Consider the following 23,200-nt stretch of genomic DNA (forward strand, 5'->3'; position numbering starts at 1 on the left):
GTATAATGCTTGCCATTGTACATCCTAAAATCAATTCTTTCTATGTAAAGTATATTTTTAGATTTACTTTTCTAATTTCATATCGTCAATTTTTTTAACACACTGTATGAATATAATATAAAAATTGGGTCAAATTCGTTTTTTTTCGAAACAATAGAAAATGTGAATCTACTCATATTCAACAATTGTGTATAAATCATATACCATACGAGACATGCAAGGAATACCTGAAAATATATTTCATCAATCTATGATTAACAACACGTGTGACTTTATCAACCTGCCACAGCTTTTCTGAAAGCTCTGGCTTTTGCTTCTGTGTTTCAAGTATCGATGATGATCACTGAATCCGGTTCAGGCGTGACGGGCTGATAAAGGGCTGATCGTCGATAAAGATCTAGACTAATTGCGAACCTCTGCAGTAGACACTTTTTATAAATATGTTATATGTGTTAAATTGTTTGGAATGTCCATAGCACTGTCATGAGTTGAATACGGATTTTTACGTATTTGTGAAACATTTAAAAGTGTAAAAATGCACGTAATATGCAAAAATATATGTATAAACCATCCAAGCGTCATACCATAAAATGATCAAATACAAATACGAAATATACTGTTTGTATCTGTGCGGATACAAATTACGCTCAATGTATTAATGGTGTAGAAGTTAATAAAATTATATCTACAGCAAGCTTGTCATTAACTTAAGATCCAATCGTTATAATTTCTGATGTTATACAATTAGAAATGGAAATATATGTTTCCTACGACGGAAAGTACGAGTTGAAGCTTATATTGAAAAACGCAATTTTAAAGCGCTTGGCCAGGCTGCTGATTTGGAATCATCTCGATATCAATTTAACAATTGTAGAAAAATCACTGAACATTGATCAAATGAAATTGGTGAACAACAAATTCTTTGCAACAACAATAGTTAACAATGAATAAATTGAAGAAATTTTGCAAACAGGACCGATCTGTGAATTGCCCCTAGAAGATGCAAACGGTTTCACTCTGATAGCTCAATCCAATCCTAAGTAATCGATGGGCATACATAAAAATTCGACTTGCAAAAAAAAAATAGTTCACGAAAAACAAACGCAAAAAAGTTTTGGAATTGGACCAGTGGGGGAACATGCGCTACGAGAAGCAAAAAGAATCATCTTGATTGGTTAAGCCGTTTCGGAAAAACGCAAAAATATTAGTTTTAAAAAAAATTGTTTAAGACGATCAAATCGAAAAAAATTTTTTAACGGGACTAACCGGATAACATGTTCTACAACGTGCAAAAAAATCACCTCGGATTGGTTAAAACATTTCGGGGTAGTTGATGAACATACATAAAAAGGAAAAAGAAGACAACATATATATACATATTTTCTTATATATATGTAGGGGGTTGAATGATGAGATTACTAGTAGGTAAAATCGTCAATGTATTTAAAATTGTCCGTACAATGTCGTAGTCGCGAAACGGTGTGTGTAACGTCGTTTGGTCGCAGTTTATAATAATCCGTTTGCGATCGCGTCCGTTCATTTATAGTAGTCAGGGGGAAGTCGGAAGATTCAAATTTGTCTTTGTTTTACGGTTACATGTAGCGGCGACGTTGTTTTGCTCGGAGTGTGTTTAATCTTACATTATACGTAACCTAACGAACTTTATACTCCGAAGCAAAACAACAACATGATTTGAATCGAATTCGAACTCTTGTGCCGCTACATCACCCCCCTACCAGTGATAACGTTTTTATTGCATTTCCCAAGAAAGTCCCCGTGTGTGATAATTTATGATGTCTGACCTGCCTGTAGCCGATTGGGAAAACGGACTCTTCGGCCAGACCGCGTAACGTACCTATTACTAGTGTTTCCTTCATTGCTTTCGTTATTCCTATTTACGTCGCTTTCGTTGCGAGCGTTCGTCCGTTCTACTGGAATAAGCATGTCATGGGTTTCGGCGGTTTTCGCTTCGAGATCCTCTGATACTACAAAGGCTGGCTTTAGCCGGTCGACGGAAACCGTTATATCGCGATTGTTGACACTAATAGTATACGTTTTCTCGCCTCTTCGCGTTACTCTAAACGGCCCATCGTAAGGCAGCTGTAAAGAGCCTCTAATTACGTCGTGTCGTAAGAATACATAGGGGGAAGACTTCAATTCGCGGAAAATGAATAATTTCTTTTCACCGTGTTGTGTAACGGGCTGAGACCGGACTTTCTCCATTTGTTCCTTGAGCAGGGTTGCGAATTCTGAGGTGGCCCGCTGCTTAATTGGTAGAAAGAACTCTGCCGGCAAACGTATGCCGGTGCCGTATATCATCTCGGCTGCCATTGCGTTTAGGTCCTCCTTTATCGCGGTTCTAATGCCTAATAGCACGATTGGCAGAATTTCGACCCAGTTGCTCGTGTCGTGGCACTTGATCGCCGCTTTAAGCTGTCTATGCAGGCATTCTACCATCCCATTAGGTGAGTGATATCGAGCAACCGGCACAACTCTTCGAACAGACGCGATTCGAATTGGCGTCCTTGGTCGGTTGTTATTTTTAAAGGGAGGCCGAAACGAGAAATCCAAGTTGATAGGAGGGCCGCGGCAATGGTTGACGCTTCCATGTCGGCAATGGGAACGGTTTCTGGCCAGCGCGAAAAACGATCAATGCACGTTAGATAGTATCGAAAGCCCTGCGAATACTGCGTTACGATAATATCCACGTGTATATGCTCGAATCGGCCTGCTAAAGTTCCGAACGATCCAACTGGTGATGATACATGCCTGGTGACTTTATTACGCTGGCACGGTATGCATTGCCGCGTCCACGTACAGCAATCTTTGTTTACAGACGGCCAGACAAAACGCGTCGTCACCAGTTTTTGTGTGGCGCGTATTCCCGGATAAGAAAGTGCGTGTAACGACTGAAACACGTTGTGTCGTAACGATTTCGGTACGAACGGCCGCAAGGTCCCGATCGACGTGTCGCAGTATATTTCGGTGTCTTTTTCAGGGAATCGGATCTTCTCAAGCCGCAGCATGCGAGAATCGGAATTGAGGATTTGGCGTAGTTCATCGTCGTTATCTTGTGCTACTGCTAACGTTCGATGATCTACCGCGTTTTCGATTGTCTCGATACGGGATAGCGCGTCGGCTACATCATTTTCTACGCCTTTAACGTACCGGATATCTGTCGTGAACGGAGCTATGTAGTCAAGGTAGCAAAATTGTCGAGGCGAACATTTATCGAGTTTCTGGCAAAATGCGTAGACGAGGGGTTTATGGTCCGTGTATATTATGAATTTTCTGCCTTCGACGGCGTGTCGAAAGCATTTAACGGCAGTGTAAATCGCAAGGAGTTCGCGGTCGTAGGCGCTATATTTTTGTTGCACGGGTGTTAAAGATTTCGTAGTAAACCCTAGCGGTTGCCACTTGTCGTTCGCGCGTTGTTGCAAAACGGCTCCTACTGCGTAGTCGGACGCGTCTACTGTGAGGCTGACGAGCGCACCGGGTATCGGGTGCGCTAACAATGTGGCGTCCACGAAGGCGTGTTTTGATTCTTCAAAGCTGATTTCCGCGCGATTGGACCATTCGATGGACGCGTTACCCTTTTCCTCGCCTTTTAGCAGCTCGTTAAGCGGTTGCAAAATTTTTGCGGCCCTCGGTATGAAACGTCGATAGAAGTTAATCATACCGAGGTACCTGCGTAATTGTTTAGTATCCGCGGGTTTCGGAATTCTGATAGTCGCTTCGAAACGCTCGGCTGGCGGCTTTATTCCGTCGGCGTTCACGGTGTAGCCAAGAAACGTGAGTTCGCGTGCGCCGAATTCGCATTTCACGAGGTTTATAACTACGCCGTAATCGCTAAGGCGGCTAAACAACGTTCGTAGATGCTCGCGTTGCTGGATTTCATTCTCCGATGCAATGAGGAAGTCATCTATGTACGCGTAGACGAAATCGAGACCACGGGTGACTTTGTCGACGAATCGCTGACATGTTTGCGCGGCATTTCGAAACCCAAACATCATATTGGTTGCTTCGAAAAGTCCGAACGGTGTCGTTATTGCCGTTTTCTTTACATCTTCCGGCGCGATAGGAATTTGATGGTAAGCGCGAACGGGGTCAATTTTTGAAAATATGCGCTTACCATGTGAATGATGGGCAAAGTCCTCGATGTGTGGAGGCGTGTATCTGTCGGGTATCGTCCGAGCGTTTAACGCGCGGTAGTCGCCGCATGGTCGCAAATTTCCATCCTTTTTGGGCACGACGTGAAGAGGTGATGCCCACGGGCTTTTCGATGGACGCATCACGCCTTGTTCGATCATCAACTCAAATTCGGCTTTCACCTGCTTGAGCCGGTCCGGTGCGAGGCGTCGGGGTTTGTTATAGACCGGCGGGCCAGGCGTAGTTTCGATGTGGTGTACTACGCCGTGTCGGGCCTTTTCCTTCCCGAAAGACGGAGGACGCGTGAGGGCCGGGAATTCCGCCAGTACATCGAATCGCCACAGATAGTTTTCACCGATGGCGTGTTGTCTATGGCGACGTACCCTTTCGATGATAACTGGGTTGTCGTGTCGATTAATCTTTTATTCCGTTGGTCCACGAGCAACCCGTAGTGGCTCAGGAAATCCATGCCTGGACGTCGGCCACTGGAAAATGCCACTTGAAGGCGCGTCGAAGGGACAGGTTGAGGTGGATCGCGACTGTACCATATGTCGCAATTCGTGTCCCGTTAGCCGCGAACAATTCGTACTCGCTTTTCTTCGCAAGTCCCTGCATTTTGCTGCGCGGGTAGACACTGATGTCTGCGCCGGTGTCCACCAAGTACGAGATGCGCGTGTTTTTGTCGAGAACGAAAATGCGGCGGGAGATCAAGCCGTCGTCGTTTGCCGCGTTTACGGACGGCCGGTCCCGTTTTCCCGATTTCCATGTACACGGTGAGGTGCATTCTCGCGCGTTCGCCATACGTCGCATGATAAAAGCATAAGCCGCCTTGCCGTGGCGGGCTTCGGGATCGCGAGCTGCGGCGATATTTCGCGCAGGAGCATGGTCGCTGGCGGTCCCCGATGGTCAACGCCATTTGCGCCTGCATCTGCATCATCTGTTCCCTCAGCGCGTTGATGACGGCAGCCGTGGCATCGTTTACTCCGCCGCCGTATGTCGTTGGATTACCTACTGCCGTGGTTCGGTCTGTGCTGACCGCAACAACCTGTCCTAGTTCCGGGCGTATTTCATGGTTGCTGTCGGCGATCGTGGTCAGAGTTTCGGGTCTCTTATCCTGGACGGAGGCTAGGACGCGCTGTACGTGCACCGGGAGTCGGCCTTTCCAAAGAGTCCGGATGGGTTCGTCTGATGTTGCAGGGGTGGCGAGGCTTTACAGGTCCCGGTAAAATTGAGAAGGCGTCCTGTCGCCTAGTTGTTCGCTTTCTATTATTTTACGTAGGCGTCGGGCGTCTGACTCGCCCAGCCTCTTAATGAGTTCCTTTTTGAGGAACTCGTACTGCCCGCTCTTCGGTGGATTGACTAAGATGTCGCGGATGAGTCGCACATACGGTTTATCGATGTTCGCGATGGCGGCATTATATTTGGCCTCCTCACTTGTAATCCGGGCGTGTTTGAACTGTGCCTCTAACACATTAAACCACAGCTCTACATCATCCGCCCAGAACGGTGGTATGCGGAGCTGAGCGTTTACCGCGTCCACGTTACCGAGCTCGTTTTTGTCGGTACTCGTCATCTCGAAAGCTCTAATACTCGCGGAGTTCGAAATCTTATCGGCACTCTCCCGGTTATCTCTATCACTTTGATCACATCGGGGTCACCACTGTGGGAGAAGTGTAGTAATTGATGGTTGCTGCCAAGTGAAAAGGGAATGCGCGTTTCGTCCAGGGACTACCGGTGGACTCGTCAGTAAGGCTATACCCGGTAGTCCCTGCCTTAGACGTAGAGGGAGTCTCGCTAAGTGCGGTATTTGTATCATGCGCCCGTATATTCGACCGCTAGCGAGACAGACTCGTTGTCGTCGTAGTGGCCCACTGGTGTTGGCGGTTGGTACCCGGATCGCCCGGGAGGTATTACGACCGCGTTGATGCCTCGACCTGTCGGCGTCCTGTTGATACCGATCCGCGACATATACATGTCGAACCTAGATACCTTCCTTCTTTTCCAAAGTCGGTATAAAAATGATTCCGATAGGAACAGAATTTTAGACGTGTTTCTTCTTGTAGATGCAGGTGCAGAGATCATATGAAGGTAACATACGTTTTCTTACAATCGTATTTTTTAACATACTAATCTATCTTGTGCCGAAAGAATTGATTTTAAGACCTAATACAATTAAGAGAATTTAAAATATAAACATAGTTCGATATTGCCCTGACACAAATATTCGTAAAATATACAGTTTTCCTTAGATCGTTATTTTTATGATTATTAAACATATTATTTGCAACAAATAAAAGTTTTGTCAGTTATAAAAGTTACAAACGTTCTCTATATGTTAGAATAGTAAATCTTATTCAATAAATAGGTAGAATAAGATTTAAGGCTTTAGATGTTATTTTTGTGTCTTTATATAAACGATGAGGGTTAAATTAACATTTTTTGTGAAGTATACTTACGCTGCACTAAGAAGAAATATGTGATTTCATGGACCTCATCTGCTTGGTCTATTACGCATTTAAAGTATCCACTGTCTTTTAACGTGATATTTGTCAATGTGAGACCAATTCTCGGATTGAAATTTATTTGCTCCTGGGGCTGCACAGTGAATTCGATTTTAATACAACAATTATAAATGATACAATGAATTCTTATATTTTTATATTATTAATATTCGAATTTATCAATCCGATATTTCTGTCCGACCCATTTACATATCTGAATATCTCCTAATTACGTATCTCTGTTAAAATTTTTATTCATGATTAAGTTTTATTTTAATTTTATTCATTTATTTATTTTATAATTTAAAGCGTAATTTTGGAACTATATTCCAGTTAAGTTTTAATTTTTAACTAACACTATAATATGTATTATAAAAATAAACCACTTTGAAAATTTTCACTATATTTGTTGCACTTGGTTTTCATACCATATAAATATTTCAAGTGTGGAAAATCCGTTGATAACTTTCTAATTTATAAAGTAAATTATTTAATCAAGATTGTATGTATTAAATGCCTTCATAATAAGCATAAAAGTAACAAAAATAGGAGTCAAAAGTTCAAACATAGTACTCAAATTGACGATAAAACGAAATCTCCTCTTCTTCCGATTTTGATCCATGGACTGGCTAAAATGATGACATTATACGAATAATCGCTCTGGATCTAAACTAATAACGGTAATATTAAAAATCATCAAATTTTTCGGATCTACAGTGCAGTTATCATATGCCCATGCCTATCCATCGTATCTTATACGATGTACACAATATTCGTTAAAGTGGCTTACACTATATTTCTCGTGATAGTATAACCAAATGTTATTTTCGTTATTATTTTTTCCAGACATATTTTTTTTAGTTTTTCTTTTTCGTTCGTCGATTTTTGGTTTTTTAATGGTTAATGCCAAAAGATTAAACGGCAGTTTATGGACCAGCGGAATACAGTATACAATGTTTTACATGGCGACAATGATCGGTTCTTTTAAATAGTAATAGAGAAACTGGGTTTACTTATCTACATAGTTTTTATAGGTTTGTTTATGTTCCCAATTATTATTAGAAAAAATATGTATTTATCACACATAAAAGTAGACCTCCCCAATACTTTTTGCTGTATTTGACTCCATATAAATATTTTAAGTACTATATAAGTATAGTTGAATGTATTGTATTCTAGTAAATCTGATTAACAGGAGATTTAAATGTTCTTTGTAGAATAATACGATTAATTTTTTTGCAAAAGACAAATGACAGTGTTCGCTCCGGTATATTTGTCTAATATTTTTACTATTACTAGTTGAATAACAGATATTAATATTAAGCGTATATAAATAAACTTACCGCCTCGTTTAAGAAGACTTGGACTGTGAAATTGGGTGACGTTGGTCTGCATGGTATTACGGCAGACCCACCGACTGCTGCATGTAGTGAAGCAAAGGTATTCGCTTCTACGAACACATTTGTAGTCGCTGGAACAGTCAATACTAAATTAACATATTATAATCATATAAATTACAAATTTATCCCGATTTAGTTAAAATCCGTTAAAATTATCTCGAACCGTGTAATCATTTCATCGTCGCGTCGTTCAAATATTGTAAAAATAGTAAACATACAGTTGTTTACAAATATATTTTAACATTTATAGAAATCTGTTTTGGATATATTATGTACGTTATACAAAACATTTTGGAATTTCATCAACAATCAATAAGACAATAAGATATTAGTAATTATTATTGGTATAGACATATATATATCATATATTTCAAATATATATACATGTATTAGGAAGAATATTGGGATTTTATTAACATTTCTTATTCAACTATTACGATTATATTGATAAAGTTTCAAACGGATCTTCAAAGGATAAATTAAACGCTTATGGACCCTTAGAATCATATATCATAGAGTTTTATACGTGTTTTCTACATGTATATGAATCGTAAAAGACGCTACAAATTTTCCGAACAACCCACTATTTGTTTATGATGATAGTTTAGGTAAAAAACATTTAAAAATCCACTTACACTGAACGTAAACATATACCATGCTTTTAGATGTTTTAAAGTTAGGATGTGAGGTAACTTGTAAAACATTTCCAGGGCAACCATATAACCCTGTATCTCCATGAACAGTTTCACGTCGCTGGAACATGTACATATAAATTCCGTGCTTGATGTGTTCTTGTGCATGCACTGGCGAAGTGACGATCTATTATTAGATTAAACATAATTAGTGATTATGGTAATACTATTTCTGACAATAAAGAATTAACGTAAGAAATAACGTAATAAACACAGAATCTATAGAAAATCTCAATACAATTTTAACATTATCATAAAAATAGAATTTAATAAACTGAAGATAAGAACATACAATCTTGTTATAAGTATGTATATACAGGGCGGTTGGTAACTGGTAGTACAAGCGGAAAGGGGGTGATTCTACGTGAAAAAAGAAGACGAAAATATAGAATAATAATTTTTCGTTTGAGGCTTTGTTTTCGAGAAAATCGACTTTGAATTTTCGCTCGGTACGCGTGCGGTAAGTTATAACGGATCTCACTGTAGATCGTTGTCTCGATGGAAAAATTAAAAAAAAAAAAAGAAAATTAAAAAAAAAATTTTTATTCTATATTTTCGACTCCTTTTTTCGCGTAGAATCACACCCTTTCCGCTTGTATCACCAATTACCAAGCATCCTGTATATAATGAAGTCAATATATAATTAAAATTCAATATATACATAAAATTGTAATGTATTAAATATACGTAGGTACATAGATTCTGTTAAAAATTGTTACAATTTTATTATATTATGAAAATGAAATTTTATAAATTCACCATTAGACGGTAAAATTAGTAAGATTCAATATGTATTGTATATAGGATTCTAATTCATGAAATATAGTATAATATGAAATTATACGATAAATTCAGTTTATTATAAATATAGATAAATAAATAACTTTATTTTGTTGCTCTTCAGCCATGAAAAGGAAGTTAGCATGTGCTTGTGCCTACAAAAACAATATAAATATACATCAATACAATGATTCTAAATTAACTAAAAATATTAAAGTTTTTACAGTTTATTAAAATTTTACAGGTGTATAATGTTATGATATAAATATAAAACACATAGGGAAAAGCTAAATATCGTAGTAGGTTAAATATTGTGAAGCAAATACGAAAGAAATAATCGGACATGGCTAAAGAGCGTGTGATGTGAACAGTGTGTAAGAACATGTATAAAAGCGAATTTTAATGGAAGTGGGAGTAGAGGCAAAAAATAGAGGTAGATAAAAAGGAACAAGTGTAGTTCACAAAAAATAAAAGATAACTAGGCGAAGGTAGGAAAGCTAACTTTTCTGAGAGAACGAATCTTGGTAATGACGTATTGATTAGGAAATGAATTGGGACAGTCTCCAAAAAAGATAGAAGTTAGGAAATCAAACCGTGGGTATCTTACAAATATCGATAAAACAACAGAAACAGGCAAGGAAAGATGTTACAGAGACAGGCATGTTAGATGAATTTTTAAATAAAATCGGAAAAAATCCAAGTGAAGTATAAGAGAAGAAAAAAGTACTACCTGAAAAAAGGACAAAAAGGAGAGACGGAAATAACGAAGAAAAATGTGGAAAATACAGAAGATAAGAATAAGAATAAGAATAAAAAGAGCACCAGGGAAAGAAATTAAAAAAACAGAGAGATTGTAGAAATATTAACGTCCATAGCAGGTTTGATCAACGAAATTTAAGGTTTGAGAGGAAGAATGAGGTAAAAAAATTGTTCAATGGAACAAGAATTGAAAGACTTGAAACAGACGACGAGAAAGAAAGGAAATGAAAAGATCGTTGGAAAATGAGAGAAAAGAGATGTTAGATATAATTAAACAATTCGAGAACAAGAGACTAAAATCGAGAAAAAAGAGGGTCACAATAATAACAAAATCATTGGATAGAAGCTAGATGATTTAGAGAGAAGGATAAGAAGGAAGATAGAAGAAGATGAGAAGGCGAGCTAAATGCTAAAGTAGAAAGAATAAAAAGAATGATAGAATTATGAAACAGGAGAAACAAAAAAAAATAACATGGTAGTTGAAGAATCTAAGATATCGGATAGAATCTTTTATATTGTATATATTTTTTCGTGTTATGTATATTCAATGCATTTTTTCACCTGCAAATTTTCCATAAATGTATAGAAGTTCGCGGTCTAATTATAACATTTCACATCTCAGACAGTTCAATATCTTTCGATAGTTTAAAGCTATTGCGTTTACTCGGAAGTTTGTTCCTAGAGGTGGTACTATTACATCAATTATTTTTTATAAACTTACCGCATTTCTTGAGTCTTGAGGATAAATGAAAGAAATCCTTTCGTGGCCTGTGCACTTAATCTCTAAAGGGTCGCTTTCATTTATAAGAAGATCGTCAGCTTCCATTATCGTAGTTATGTCATCCTCTGCTGATCTTGCTAATAAAAAAAATAAAAAAATCTTGTACATTACATCCTAAATTTATCGAAAAAGCAAATAAGTAATATAACTCCGTTTATATAAACTCTATATAAACGAAGCTTTACTTACATAGTCTTTGATTAACTGAACTCTATCTGAGTTTTTGTTATCTAAACTACTATCGAACGTTACTGCAATTTCATAAACATATTATTTACATTTATTATTTGTAAATTTGTTCTTTATAATATTTATTATTTATTTACATTTATTTTAATTCATCTACAATATTTAGCCAAATGATTTTTTTCCCATACATCTATTATTTCCATTTTTCTTTATCATTTCAATGTATTAAAATTAGTTCAATCTTATATTGTATATATACCATTTATCATTCTATTCTTCATAAAGCATTTAATTAATTTCATGTTAATATATCGTATCAATTGTCCAAATACATTTCCCAATATTATATCTTTGTTAGAAACTTAATGAACCATAAAGTTGAATTAATTACACGATTCGTAACTACACGTGCTCAAATTCATATTCAAAGTCTTTAAGATACGCAACAGTTACGCATTATGATGGGATCATGTCACCAATCGAAATTTATATAAAAATGAACTCCTATTATATATATATATATAATAGGATATATCATATAGGATATAATAGATAATATATATAGGATATAATATATATATTCAGATAATATATATATATATATAAATAGTTCATATATATATATATATATATATATATATATATATATATATATATATTATCTGAACTATATTATCTGAACTATATATATAGATAATATATATATATTATCTGAACGAAAAACCATAGATAGTGAAAAGAATTAAGTGGACTTTTAATCATATGCACGACCTGGTTACCTATAGGAACCTGTTTGTTCCCGACAAAGTTTTCCTGTACATACATAGATTTCACAACCAGAGTCGAACACTTTTCGGATTTTCCGAAAAATATTTGTCTAAAATAATACTATCCAAGTGAATTCCTTGTTAATTATAATTATTCGGAACAGGAACATCATTACTAATTTCAATAACTTAGACATAGGTTATCAATGCGAACAAGGTTATCAAGATTCCAAGGTATCCACAAAAGGCTTTAGTTAAATTTAGGTTACGATTAATCTTGATTCAGCAGTAAGTTTCCACCTTTTTATATAGCTAAATCTAAACTTAACTCATTCACTAGAGAGATAATTATTTTTAATATTGTATAAATGAAAAAGAAAAATCAATGGGTTATAAGCTAACAAGGGTCAGAGTAGTAGATATCCGTTCTAGTGGCAACATTAGCGTGAAATAATTTTCGATGAATCAGTTATTACATACATGGAATGTTGCACTCTATTCTGATCTTCAATTGGTCAAAAATATAACAAATACATCTGCCGGCGTTGAAAAATTGCTTACATTTACGCGACAAAAATTTATAAAATAAATTGTTGAGTGATACACATAGTATTAAATATAAATTGCTTTATAATTTATAAAATAAAGCCAAGCGGCGATTATATGTATAGGATAAAGTTGTTTAAAATGTTGATATTAACAATATATTTCAATGTCATTGCATTCGATGAAGTCACTCCTATTCCGAATAATTATCAATATTTTCTGTGCTAATAATAAATGTTCAAATACTTTCGTAAGTCACATTCGGATAGGAAGATGAGTAACAAATATTTTAAAACGAAGCCGGTTTTTCTTAGCCACAATATCCTGCGGATAATCGGTTCCATTTCATTCTTGCTGGTATCCTTTTACTACATAAAAACAGTAAAAACGCACATGTACCACGCGAGTTCGGTTCTGCGCATATATGTACAACCGTCCCTTGGGAGGAAGTCCTTTCTTTCCTCTTCTGATAATGCAGCCACATTATCAACCAACAGACTCGTTCCATCAGAAAAGCGAATAAATAAATCGCAAGTGAACGCTAACGAGAAAAACGCTTTTGGAAAAGTTATTCTTCAATAGACAGATATTATTAGACAAAATACATTCTTTGCCATCAATGATATTCTTTACAATATCTGTATAATTTTTGTTTATCACCAGAAGAAGAAATATGCGTGTATAATCTTTACATTATATCGTGATAGCATAGGTGAATCAATGTTAGTAATGAAATATTAAAAGACGTCTTTGATGTTCAAGTGTAATAATTTTCAAGTGCACTTTTTATCTTATGATTTGTCGAATATACAGAGTATATCTAATGTACAAATACATATACATATCACTTATTTTATGTTATATAGAGTGATACAAATAACTGAAATGCCGTCTTTTACAAACGCAGTAGTGCATTTGAAAAGCGCAAATTTTTAAGCAGAGATGCATATTTACTTCTGTGTATATCAATTACTTGAAAGATTCTACGTAAAAAGCTATTGTGGTAATAATACTTAGGTATTCAGAAACCCATAAAAAACTGCATACTTAAGATTTTAGGTCTATAACTTTTTAACTTATGAAGCAAATTGTGTAATCAAAATTGTATGTATTAAATGGCTCCATAATAAACATAAAATAGCAAAAGTAAGATTCCACAGTTCAAACATGTTCAAGTTTGATAGCTTGCTCGAATCTTTCTCGCCTTATAGGGTAAAAGGGCTTATGTCGTCAAATTTAATGTATGTACCGCATAAGTACCTATATATGTACAAAATTAAAATAAAATCCTTGTAGGTAGTCGTTTTAAGACACAAGTGTTTCAATATTTTTTTCGCAGAATACTTAATATTTAGAGAAATCTAATATAAAGTAGATATCGAATATAAATTATAGATTTTTATCTTAAAAGATGCCACTGCACTTTTAGGTGTATCACTATACTTATGAAAAAAGTGAGACATATCGTAGAAAAGTAGACCTTCGTATGTCATTGATAGCTTTCTTCTAATAATTTTTCAAATAAATTAGACGTATAATTATTGCGAAGTTATATGTATAGCCAAGTAAAATGACACATTATTTAAATAATCGTTTGCAACCATTTTGTTTAATAATAAACAATTATTAGAATATTTCATTGAAACAAACTTAATTGACACAACTTTTACCTTAAAAGTTTTTACACTGATAATAACCAGTGATAATAGAATCTCAAACTAATAATTTATTAAATAAACAGCAAATTTAAAAGAGAAATGTGTATTGTTTTTGTCAAATTAAGTCGATTTAAATAATTTTTAGTAATTAGTTGATAGCAGCTTTAAGGTAACGCTGGAAATAATGTAAAACATGAATTTTTGTGTACACACAAGTCGTGGGATTTGTTGTACATTGAGAAGTCTTGATAAGAACTGTTCAACCTACTAATGATAAAGAACGGAGAAAAACGAATGGCCTCTCGAAGATTAAATAGCATAAGATATATAGTGCCTTTCTGTTGTTTGGACACACAGATTACCATCGATTGAATAAACAAAAAATCCGAATAATTATCAGCACGTCAGATCAACTTCTATCCATATAATTGTTGAAATAAAAATTTTTATTCTATTTATTATTTTCTTTATTATTTTATCTTAAATAACATTTAATATTTGCTGATATTGACAATATTATCGATTATATTAGGTCCCTTAAGAACATATTATATAGTTGTTTTAAAAGTGGCATAAGTCAAAATTAAAATTGATAGAAATATTAATATTTGTAAAAAATGTTGAAAAACAGTAAAAATGATATCGTTTTATCTAATTCGAACAAAACTGTGCTATATCCCACAAAAGCGTTTTATTACTAGTGATGTGTTCAATTTTAATAACCAATATTCATATATAGATACTAATAAATCGAAATCCAATACACAAGATTCGCTTGATAGATATATAATAGCTTGAGAAGGGATTGGCACACATTTTCCTGTCATTTAATAGTACTTGTACATGATTAGAAAAATTTGATAATATGAAAATAAAGTGTAGAAACTGCTAAAGAGACGTTTGATCGGAAAATAAGGTGTTGTATTATACTTGCCAAGTATATATTTACAAAATTTTCACACACTGATTTTCAACATCGCAAATATTAAAGCTAAAGCTAAGTAAAGTTCTATAGAATTACAAACGATAAATGGGATCAATTTTATTGAATGTCACTATTTAAGAAGGTAGTTCAGAAAAGCGATTTTAAGCGAATGGTGAATTTCTGATAAGGAACTCGTAGTTTCGAACTCATGTAACTGATCTCGTTGTAAACACGTCTTTGTTCATAAATTTAAATTGCATCGTTTTTTTTCGGATTTCAGTTAGACAGAAAGAACTTCCATTTCAATTAATGTTATTTCAGTATTAGCATAAGTATAAGCTGTTAATATATTTTGGGATATGCCACTTTTCATGAATGAATTTAGATGGCCAATTTTTGTGATCGAGTAGCAACAAAATTGTTTTTTTCCGGAATGAACCATCATCAAAATGTACAAAGTAAGCATATTCTGGATTCTAGATTGTGATGTCAATTGTATCACTTTTGTTAACTTATTCTTCGTATTTTAAATCGAGCTGCTTTATCTTATTAATTATTTGATAATGGCCTGTTTTGTGCCATTTTCAAATAATTACTATTACGATTTCCGTTACCTAATACTCGACATTTCATGGACAAAAGTATTGCTTTTATAGACATTACTCCAAACTATGTTCAATATTTTGAACACATTACTGTATATCGAATGTATTAGGTGGTCCCAAAAGTTTCTTTCGTTTTATTAGGAAGTAACAGTTGTACAACATTTTATTTTTATATTATTTTATTGAATATGTACGATCCATTTTGTTCCAATAGAACAAAAATAATAATTGACATTTTTATAAATATACTAAAACGAACTACCATCTAATAGAACTTAGACAAAAAATTTATTTTATCCATTAAAAATTGAATATTTTATATCATAGCCGAATTTTTTCAAGTTTAGTTTTTCTAAATGTTACATTTAGTTTTTGTAAATTATTCAGAAATGCATAAAAATCTGCAATCTACATATGACATAATATTTTAACTGTATGAAGTGAATCTTGAGTTTATTCAGATTTATGAGTATATATTGAACTTGATGTAATCACTCATCGCTAGTTTCACGAATTCATGTCAATAGATATCATCTTTTTAACGCTTCTTTCACACGACTGAATATCGATAATAAATTTTATCGTTTACGTTACAAATAATAAATTTGTCAATTTTCATTGGGATACATGTTGCATTCCGATGAAACATCGTAATTGATTACTGTGAAACTATTATTTCGACCTAAATGAAATGAGTAGTTTACAATATTAGTCACAACCACTTTCTTTGGAGATATTTACAACTAACCACTTTATGAGTACATAATATATATGTATGTTGTAGATGAAATGGCTTAATAAAACATTTAATATTTATATCTTGCCTGAAAATAATATTAATCAAACTGTAATTTAACAGATTTAATACATTTCGACCATTTGTAAAACAAAGTTACAATTTGGTACTCGAAACCTTTGGTTAATCATTATCGACAATTTTTTGTATATTTTTAATATTTGTATGTTTGATGGTGTACTTCAATTGAAATTATTCCGCGCCAACGCAGATTGTTCATTTTTTTAATATAATTTTTTAGAAAAAGCTGTTAAAGCAGTAATTATATATAAGAAATGTTTAATAGCAAATTACTTATATAATAGTAGACCATAATAATACAAACTATAAGAAGTTTTCATTTACTTTCTTCTTTTCGTCAATTCCTTTTCTTAATTATGTTGATATATTCTACGATAATTATTTAGAAAGCTGCAATCATCTTGGATTTCGATGATTTTTTAATATATTGCAAAAATCAACATTTTGAACAACTTTTTCCTTTGCGTGTTATCGTCGGACTCTTAGTTTCCGAGATCTTTGCAAAAAACTGGCGGTATCACTACAATGAATTCTGCATATAATTGTTTACAAATAATGTCCGTGACAGCGGATGACCCAACCTATATAAACTGTAAACAATTGATAAGAATTAGGTTCGGATTAAGCGTTATTTTATCTGGTCACCACACCGTGATGCTGCCTAACCCCAATCAATATTTAACGCATACGCTGTCACGGACGCAGAATCATAGCCAGAATTCACTGTGGTTGTACCGACAATTTTTTGCGAAAACTAACAATAAAACATATTTCGTGTATACGAAAAAGTTGTTCAGATGCCTCCAATAACATATTAAAAAATCATCGATATCTGAAATGGTGGAAGTTTTCGAAATAATTACTTTTAACTTTTATTTCCTTTTCTCTAAAGAATATATTTGACATAAAGTACAACCTTCATTAATTAATACAGAACAATTCTTTGAAACAGAATTAAAAGATTGGCTGTCTCAACATTTTTCCAGATTATGTTTAATAATCTCATTAGAACTTGGTAGGATAAAATTAATTTCTTTCCTTTTCTATATCTTTTACGGTTTTGACCGATATATATAATAATAATATATATAATATATATATAATATATATATAATATATATAATATATATAATAATATATTTCGATCAATTTTGATATTCATATTAATCTTTTTTTGTTACTTGATCCTACGCATGTTATGAATGGTTTTACAATACAGATTTAGGTTTCTGTAGATTCTTTCGCGTTCTCTATCTAATTTATTTCAAATTTTTTAAATAGGCCAGGAAAATATGTGGGTCATGTAATTAATTACTATATTGTTGCAACTTTTGAAAATAGTTTTGACAAACTTTCGTTATGTGTTCCGGATTGCAATTTTGCATGAATATGAAATTGTGATCGATTAATAGTTTTCTTAATAATTTCTTAATTATCACTATTCGAATGAAAATAATAGGTGTCCCATACTCGGGATCAATCAACGGGAATGTAGATAAATAAATTCCTTAGAAGCAAAACTGATCTCAACTCCATTTTTTACTAATTTCTCAATTACGATATTCAAGTACAATATACAATTGATATTTAATTCTTAAAAAATAAATATGGTATTTCCATAATTTCATTTATAAATAACATGATTATTAATATTAATATAAAATATTACTAATCATATAGTAATATAAATAACAGTAAATTTCAGGATAAGTTGAAGAAATAATGCTTGCAATAATGGGATATAATCATTCTATTTTTCAATTTTTGAGTTAGTCAATATAGCTTCTACATGATTCAAATGCACAAATCATTTTCTATATAATGTCACTTTCTATGTAACAATGAAAACGAATATATCTAGGAATATCTTTAACATTTCTCATTAATTGTAAATATTTAATCAAAACAAATATTGAACGTTCCAATTACATTCTACGAAAATGCCACTGAAAGATGTTTACTGAAACATTTCCAATAATCAAATGATAATCTCAGAAAGCTTTCGTTTCGTAAATTATATCATTGATTTATTGCCTATTGTAACGTGCAAAGCATCACGAGTTTGATGATTCGTTAAGAAACAGATAATGTTCAAATGCTTCTCGTATGTAATTTGCATGATTGCTACGCATTAACTACACGTTTCTGTTCACAGTTCTCCTGTTTCAAGTACGAGAGAGTCCAATCGAAACTAGTATATCTGCGAATCAGGAAAAAACATTCCAAAGTATTGTATGATTCATGCGATAGTGGTTTCAAACGTTTTTTTTAGATTGGTCTGTCTTTATGTATATAAAGTTCTGTATATAAGTTCTACTACTGTCTATAAGTTCTAAAGTTATGTATATAATGTTCTACTGTATAGTAGAACTTGGTTTATATTAATTCGTTAAGTATTTTACATTTAACTATGTGAACGAAATTTTATTTACAATTAATGCCTGAATAACTGAACGCTGACTGAATCTCTATTATCTGAACTACCGAGTACCACTCATACCAATTACATGAACGAATGGAATGTATTTGTGTCTATTTGTATGTATCGAAATGATTTTTCTCGATTTTTTTATTACTCGAATTAATTTTTGTTCATTTATTTATTTATATTTATGTTACGTGATATTAATTAATTAGACGATTATTGTGTTCACAAATTCATTTCCAAAATCATAAGGTTCGAAACATTATTATATGTATATTTATGAGCAAATGTTTGGTGGAATCCATTTATATGAATGTAAACTCTATTAGCTGTCCGAAAAATCACAGATACTGTAAGAAGGGAAAATTGAATGAACTTGTACTACATCCATACAGTACACGAATGACCTGATTATACGAATCAGCTTATCCCCAACAGATTGGTATAAATGGTATTTTACATTATTGCATAAACAGGTCTATAAAAATATTCGCGGCTTTAAATATCCTTTATGAATATATTATGTTGTGTCGAACATTTTGAAGTTTCATTAACGTTATGAGTATGAAACTCGACTATCTTTGTTATATTGGTAAAGTTAAAAACAGAACTGAAAAAACATATATATATATCTACATATACATATATGTTTTTTCAGTATATATGTTCAGTATGTATAGATATATATGTTTTTTTCAGTTCTGTTTTAAACTTTGCTAATATAACAAAGATAGTCGAATGTCGAATTTATATATATATTATATTATATTATATATATTATATAAATTATATATATAAATGATCTATATATATATATATATAGATCATTTATATATATAATTTATTATCATCATCATCATCATCATCATATATATATATATATATATATACATATATATATATATATATATAAATAAATACATAAATACATAAATATATATATAAGATTAAAGTTTTATTTTTTCAATTCTCTTACGACTGTTTCCTAATTATAAATCTCAATATGAAGAAAGGCAAAATACGAGGAAAAAGTATCTTGGATAAAATTTAATCAACTAACTTAACAAAACTTGAGCACTTACAACAGTTTCATTAAAATTTGTATTACATTCAAAAAAGGAAACAATCAACATTTAAGCCTAAAAGGTGATACTGGAATATAAGCAATTTGCACAATATCATAGAATCTAAATGTCACAAATATCCGCGATCTAGTTCTTATTAATTGTACAGTGTCCTATTAATGATAGTATCCCAGTGATAATGGTACAATTGACAGGGAGGCGATTTTATGTGGAAAGGTAAGTCGAAAATATAAAATAAAATTTTTTCATAGAACGCTTCGTATTTGAAGAAATGAAATTAGAAAAGTTATCAAGTACGCATGGCAAAGCCAATTCTTAACTAAGCATGTTCAAATACTATTTTCTTGGAAATGAGACCTTAAGCAGAAAAATGTTATTTTTCGCTTATTCTTTTTCGTAGAATGACCTTCTTGTTTACTTATATCTAGCCGGTATTTAGTTAGATAAGTTCAGATATAACAAAGAAATTTCTAAATTTGATTTTATCGAAAACAAAGCGTCGCGCTGTATGAAAAAATGTTATTCTATATTTTCACTGAATTTTTTCACGTAGAATTACGTTTTTACCGATTGTACCATGATTACTGGAACACCTTGTGTAGTAATGTAGTAAATTATTGTGTAGTGGGGCCCACAGGTATGCGATTGAAGTTACGACGACATGTGGCACGTAACAGTAACCTGTTTTCACAAGCGTGACTCAATGGTGACCACGTGATTGTGACACCTCACTGAACAACGAATCGATCGCCAGGGGAATATAGACGACAAGCAAAACAGCATTTACCTCGATGCAGCACGAGGACAACGAGTAACACGACTGATCTTGAAACTTGTACCATTTTCATCTTCTCTATTTATTATCACGCTGTGCACCTTCTTATTTATTTACTCTATACTCTCTCTTTCTCTTTCTCCTGTCATTTTATATTTTTGTAAAGAAACACTTATATAGTAAGGCAACCTCATTCACATGGAACCACTCGTTGGAACGAATACACGATACTACACGACTAAAACATTCCACGCGCGCTTTCTCACTGAAGAATCGAGCGAACAAACGGGTTACGCACGTCCACGATTCCATGAACAAAGCCCCACCCCGACCGATTCCTCGTTCTCTGAGTTATCGGTGACGACATCATCCAGGAGACGACGTTCTTCTCCTTCATTTGCTTCAATGATCAAAGTTAATCGCGTGAATCGAAGCTCCGAAGTCGCCAATGACGATTTCTACTACGATTGAGTATTATCAAAACAAGCTTTCATTTAAATAATTTTTCAAATTGAAATGTTGACTTTATTTGTTATTTGCTTTGTTCCTTTATCTTAAATAACGTTATTTCGATAATAATATACTTAGAAAATAAATTATTTAATTGAATAAATATATTTTGTGTTTTATTTGATATATCTATCATCAATCACAAAAGTTTACATGCGCTCCTCAAATAAATTATAATAAAAACGTTAGCTTTACAAACTTTTTTGACAGATTAAGATATAACGTTGTTAAAATATAACGTAATTTATTTACTTTCAGTTTTATTAAGTAAAAGATATAAATTACAATATTATAACAATTACATACATCTGTTATATCCGCATGAAGTTATAAAACTAGTAGGCTTAATATTATATTATAATTTTATGCTTAGCCCTCCTCCCCTTACGTAAACATCAACAATATCCTGAAATTTCCTTGGCATTAGAAATATTGAAGATTTCGTAATTTCTACCGTAATTTTATCTCAAGAATTTTATGAAGTAAATATTCTAATTTTTGTTAAAAAAGATTAGTAATAATGTGTATAGTAATAAAACTGTTGCCACGTAAGCATAAATAATTTTGTAACAAAGTGCCTTTCTAATTTCTTTGGTAAATCAGGTACACATAATTTGATAGGTATATGTAGAGTAACGTAGGCTTTCATGATTAAACATAAATATCAGTTATTTAATTTCACCAAAAATATATAAAGGTGTTTATCTATGGTACACAGAATTTTTATTCGAAAACTTTGATGTGTAAGTCTACGTACATACATTCTTTTTATTTAATATTTACTAATGTTCGCGCTGCTTGATACAATGAAATATTTTTAGTGTCTAGTTGCTTTTAAAGTGTCTAAAGTGAATATTTTTCGTCAATAGATATGTAGTGACTACAAAAAATATTGACAAAAGATATAAGGATATATGTGAATACTGTTTGCTGCTCTACTCTATTCCTTATGCGTTAAAAACAATTACATACAATAGAATACCGCTTAGCGCGGTGTTCGTGTAATGAGATTGCAAAATTGCCTTAAAAAAGGCCTTATATATATTTACACGATGGCAAATTCTAGAGGTGCAGAGGCATATTATTGCCTTAAACATATAAGATAATAATTGATTTATTGTTCTTGCTTTCTGTACCTGTTTTCAAAATTGACTCATTCTTCACATGCAAATATATGGGTTTTTGAACTTGACACAAAGATCATACATACGTATTAACCTTTTTACGAGAAGGAACATTTCACCTATTATGTGAGGTTATTTGTATGCAGAATTAGCAATGTTGCTTCAAAAAAGAATTTATTTTACTTCTTGCGCTGTAGATCCCATATAACATTAAGAATTCGCATAAAGCAGAACGTGTCTGCCATGTTACAGGGAGTTCCACCGTACTTGTTGGATAGAGGATTCTATCTTCTATAACATTATTAGTTAAATCGGTCTATAGTAATCAGAAAAAAGTTTTCATCGTCGATAATGGTTACTGATAAACAAATAAATTTCCATTTATTCATATTGATTAATATGAATAGCGGATATGCTAAGTAAGCTGGTAATAATGGTTATGATAACTAAAACCATCTCCGTTATTGATAATGAATACCGGTAACTAAAAGTTGTTATTATATAATGTTTATATTATGTATAATAGTTATTTCTAACTAGAACACCTAAAAATTAATATTCTTTAACCATTTAATTTTTTGAAAAATCTCTTAAAAATGTAATGATGCATTCTACTGTTTTCCGTTTAAACAAAAATTAATTTTTTCTCAATAGCTTTTTATTAATTGTCATTTTTTAATGTTGGTAATAATAAATAAAGATGTTATTCCGT

At 32.9% G+C, this 23,200-nt stretch overlaps 1 protein-coding gene across 4 annotated transcripts in view; it reads right to left on the minus strand.

Annotated features, from left to right (window-relative positions):
- The window catches only part of LOC117238328 (vascular endothelial growth factor receptor 1), a 63,915-nt gene extending 42,762 nt beyond the window's left edge, over window positions 1-21,153 (minus strand). For 3 of the 4 annotated variants that reach the window (XM_033503176.1, XM_033503174.1, XM_033503173.1), the window contains exons 1-5: window positions 20,867-21,153; window positions 11,003-11,139; window positions 8,686-8,869; window positions 7,994-8,121; window positions 6,606-6,744 (exon numbers count right to left, since the gene is read on the minus strand). In XM_033503176.1, the coding sequence (XP_033359067.1) occupies window positions 6,606-6,744; window positions 7,994-8,121; window positions 8,686-8,869; window positions 11,003-11,139; window positions 20,867-20,927 (649 nt within the window). In that variant the 5' untranslated portion in view covers window positions 20,928-21,153. Of the gene's footprint in view, window positions 1-6,605; window positions 6,745-7,993; window positions 8,122-8,685; window positions 8,870-11,002; window positions 11,141-20,658; window positions 20,750-20,866 lie in introns of those variants that run through there. The other variant, XM_033503177.1, reaches the window with a different exon arrangement.
- Window positions 21,154-23,200: the final 2,047 nt, after the last annotated feature.

Source organism: Bombus vosnesenskii, unplaced genomic scaffold (genome assembly GCF_011952255.1).
Source record: "Bombus vosnesenskii isolate JDL3184/JDL3185 unplaced genomic scaffold, Bvos_JDL3184-5_v1.1 scf7180000013449, whole genome shotgun sequence".
Lineage (NCBI taxonomy): Eukaryota > Metazoa > Arthropoda > Insecta > Hymenoptera > Apidae > Bombus > Bombus vosnesenskii.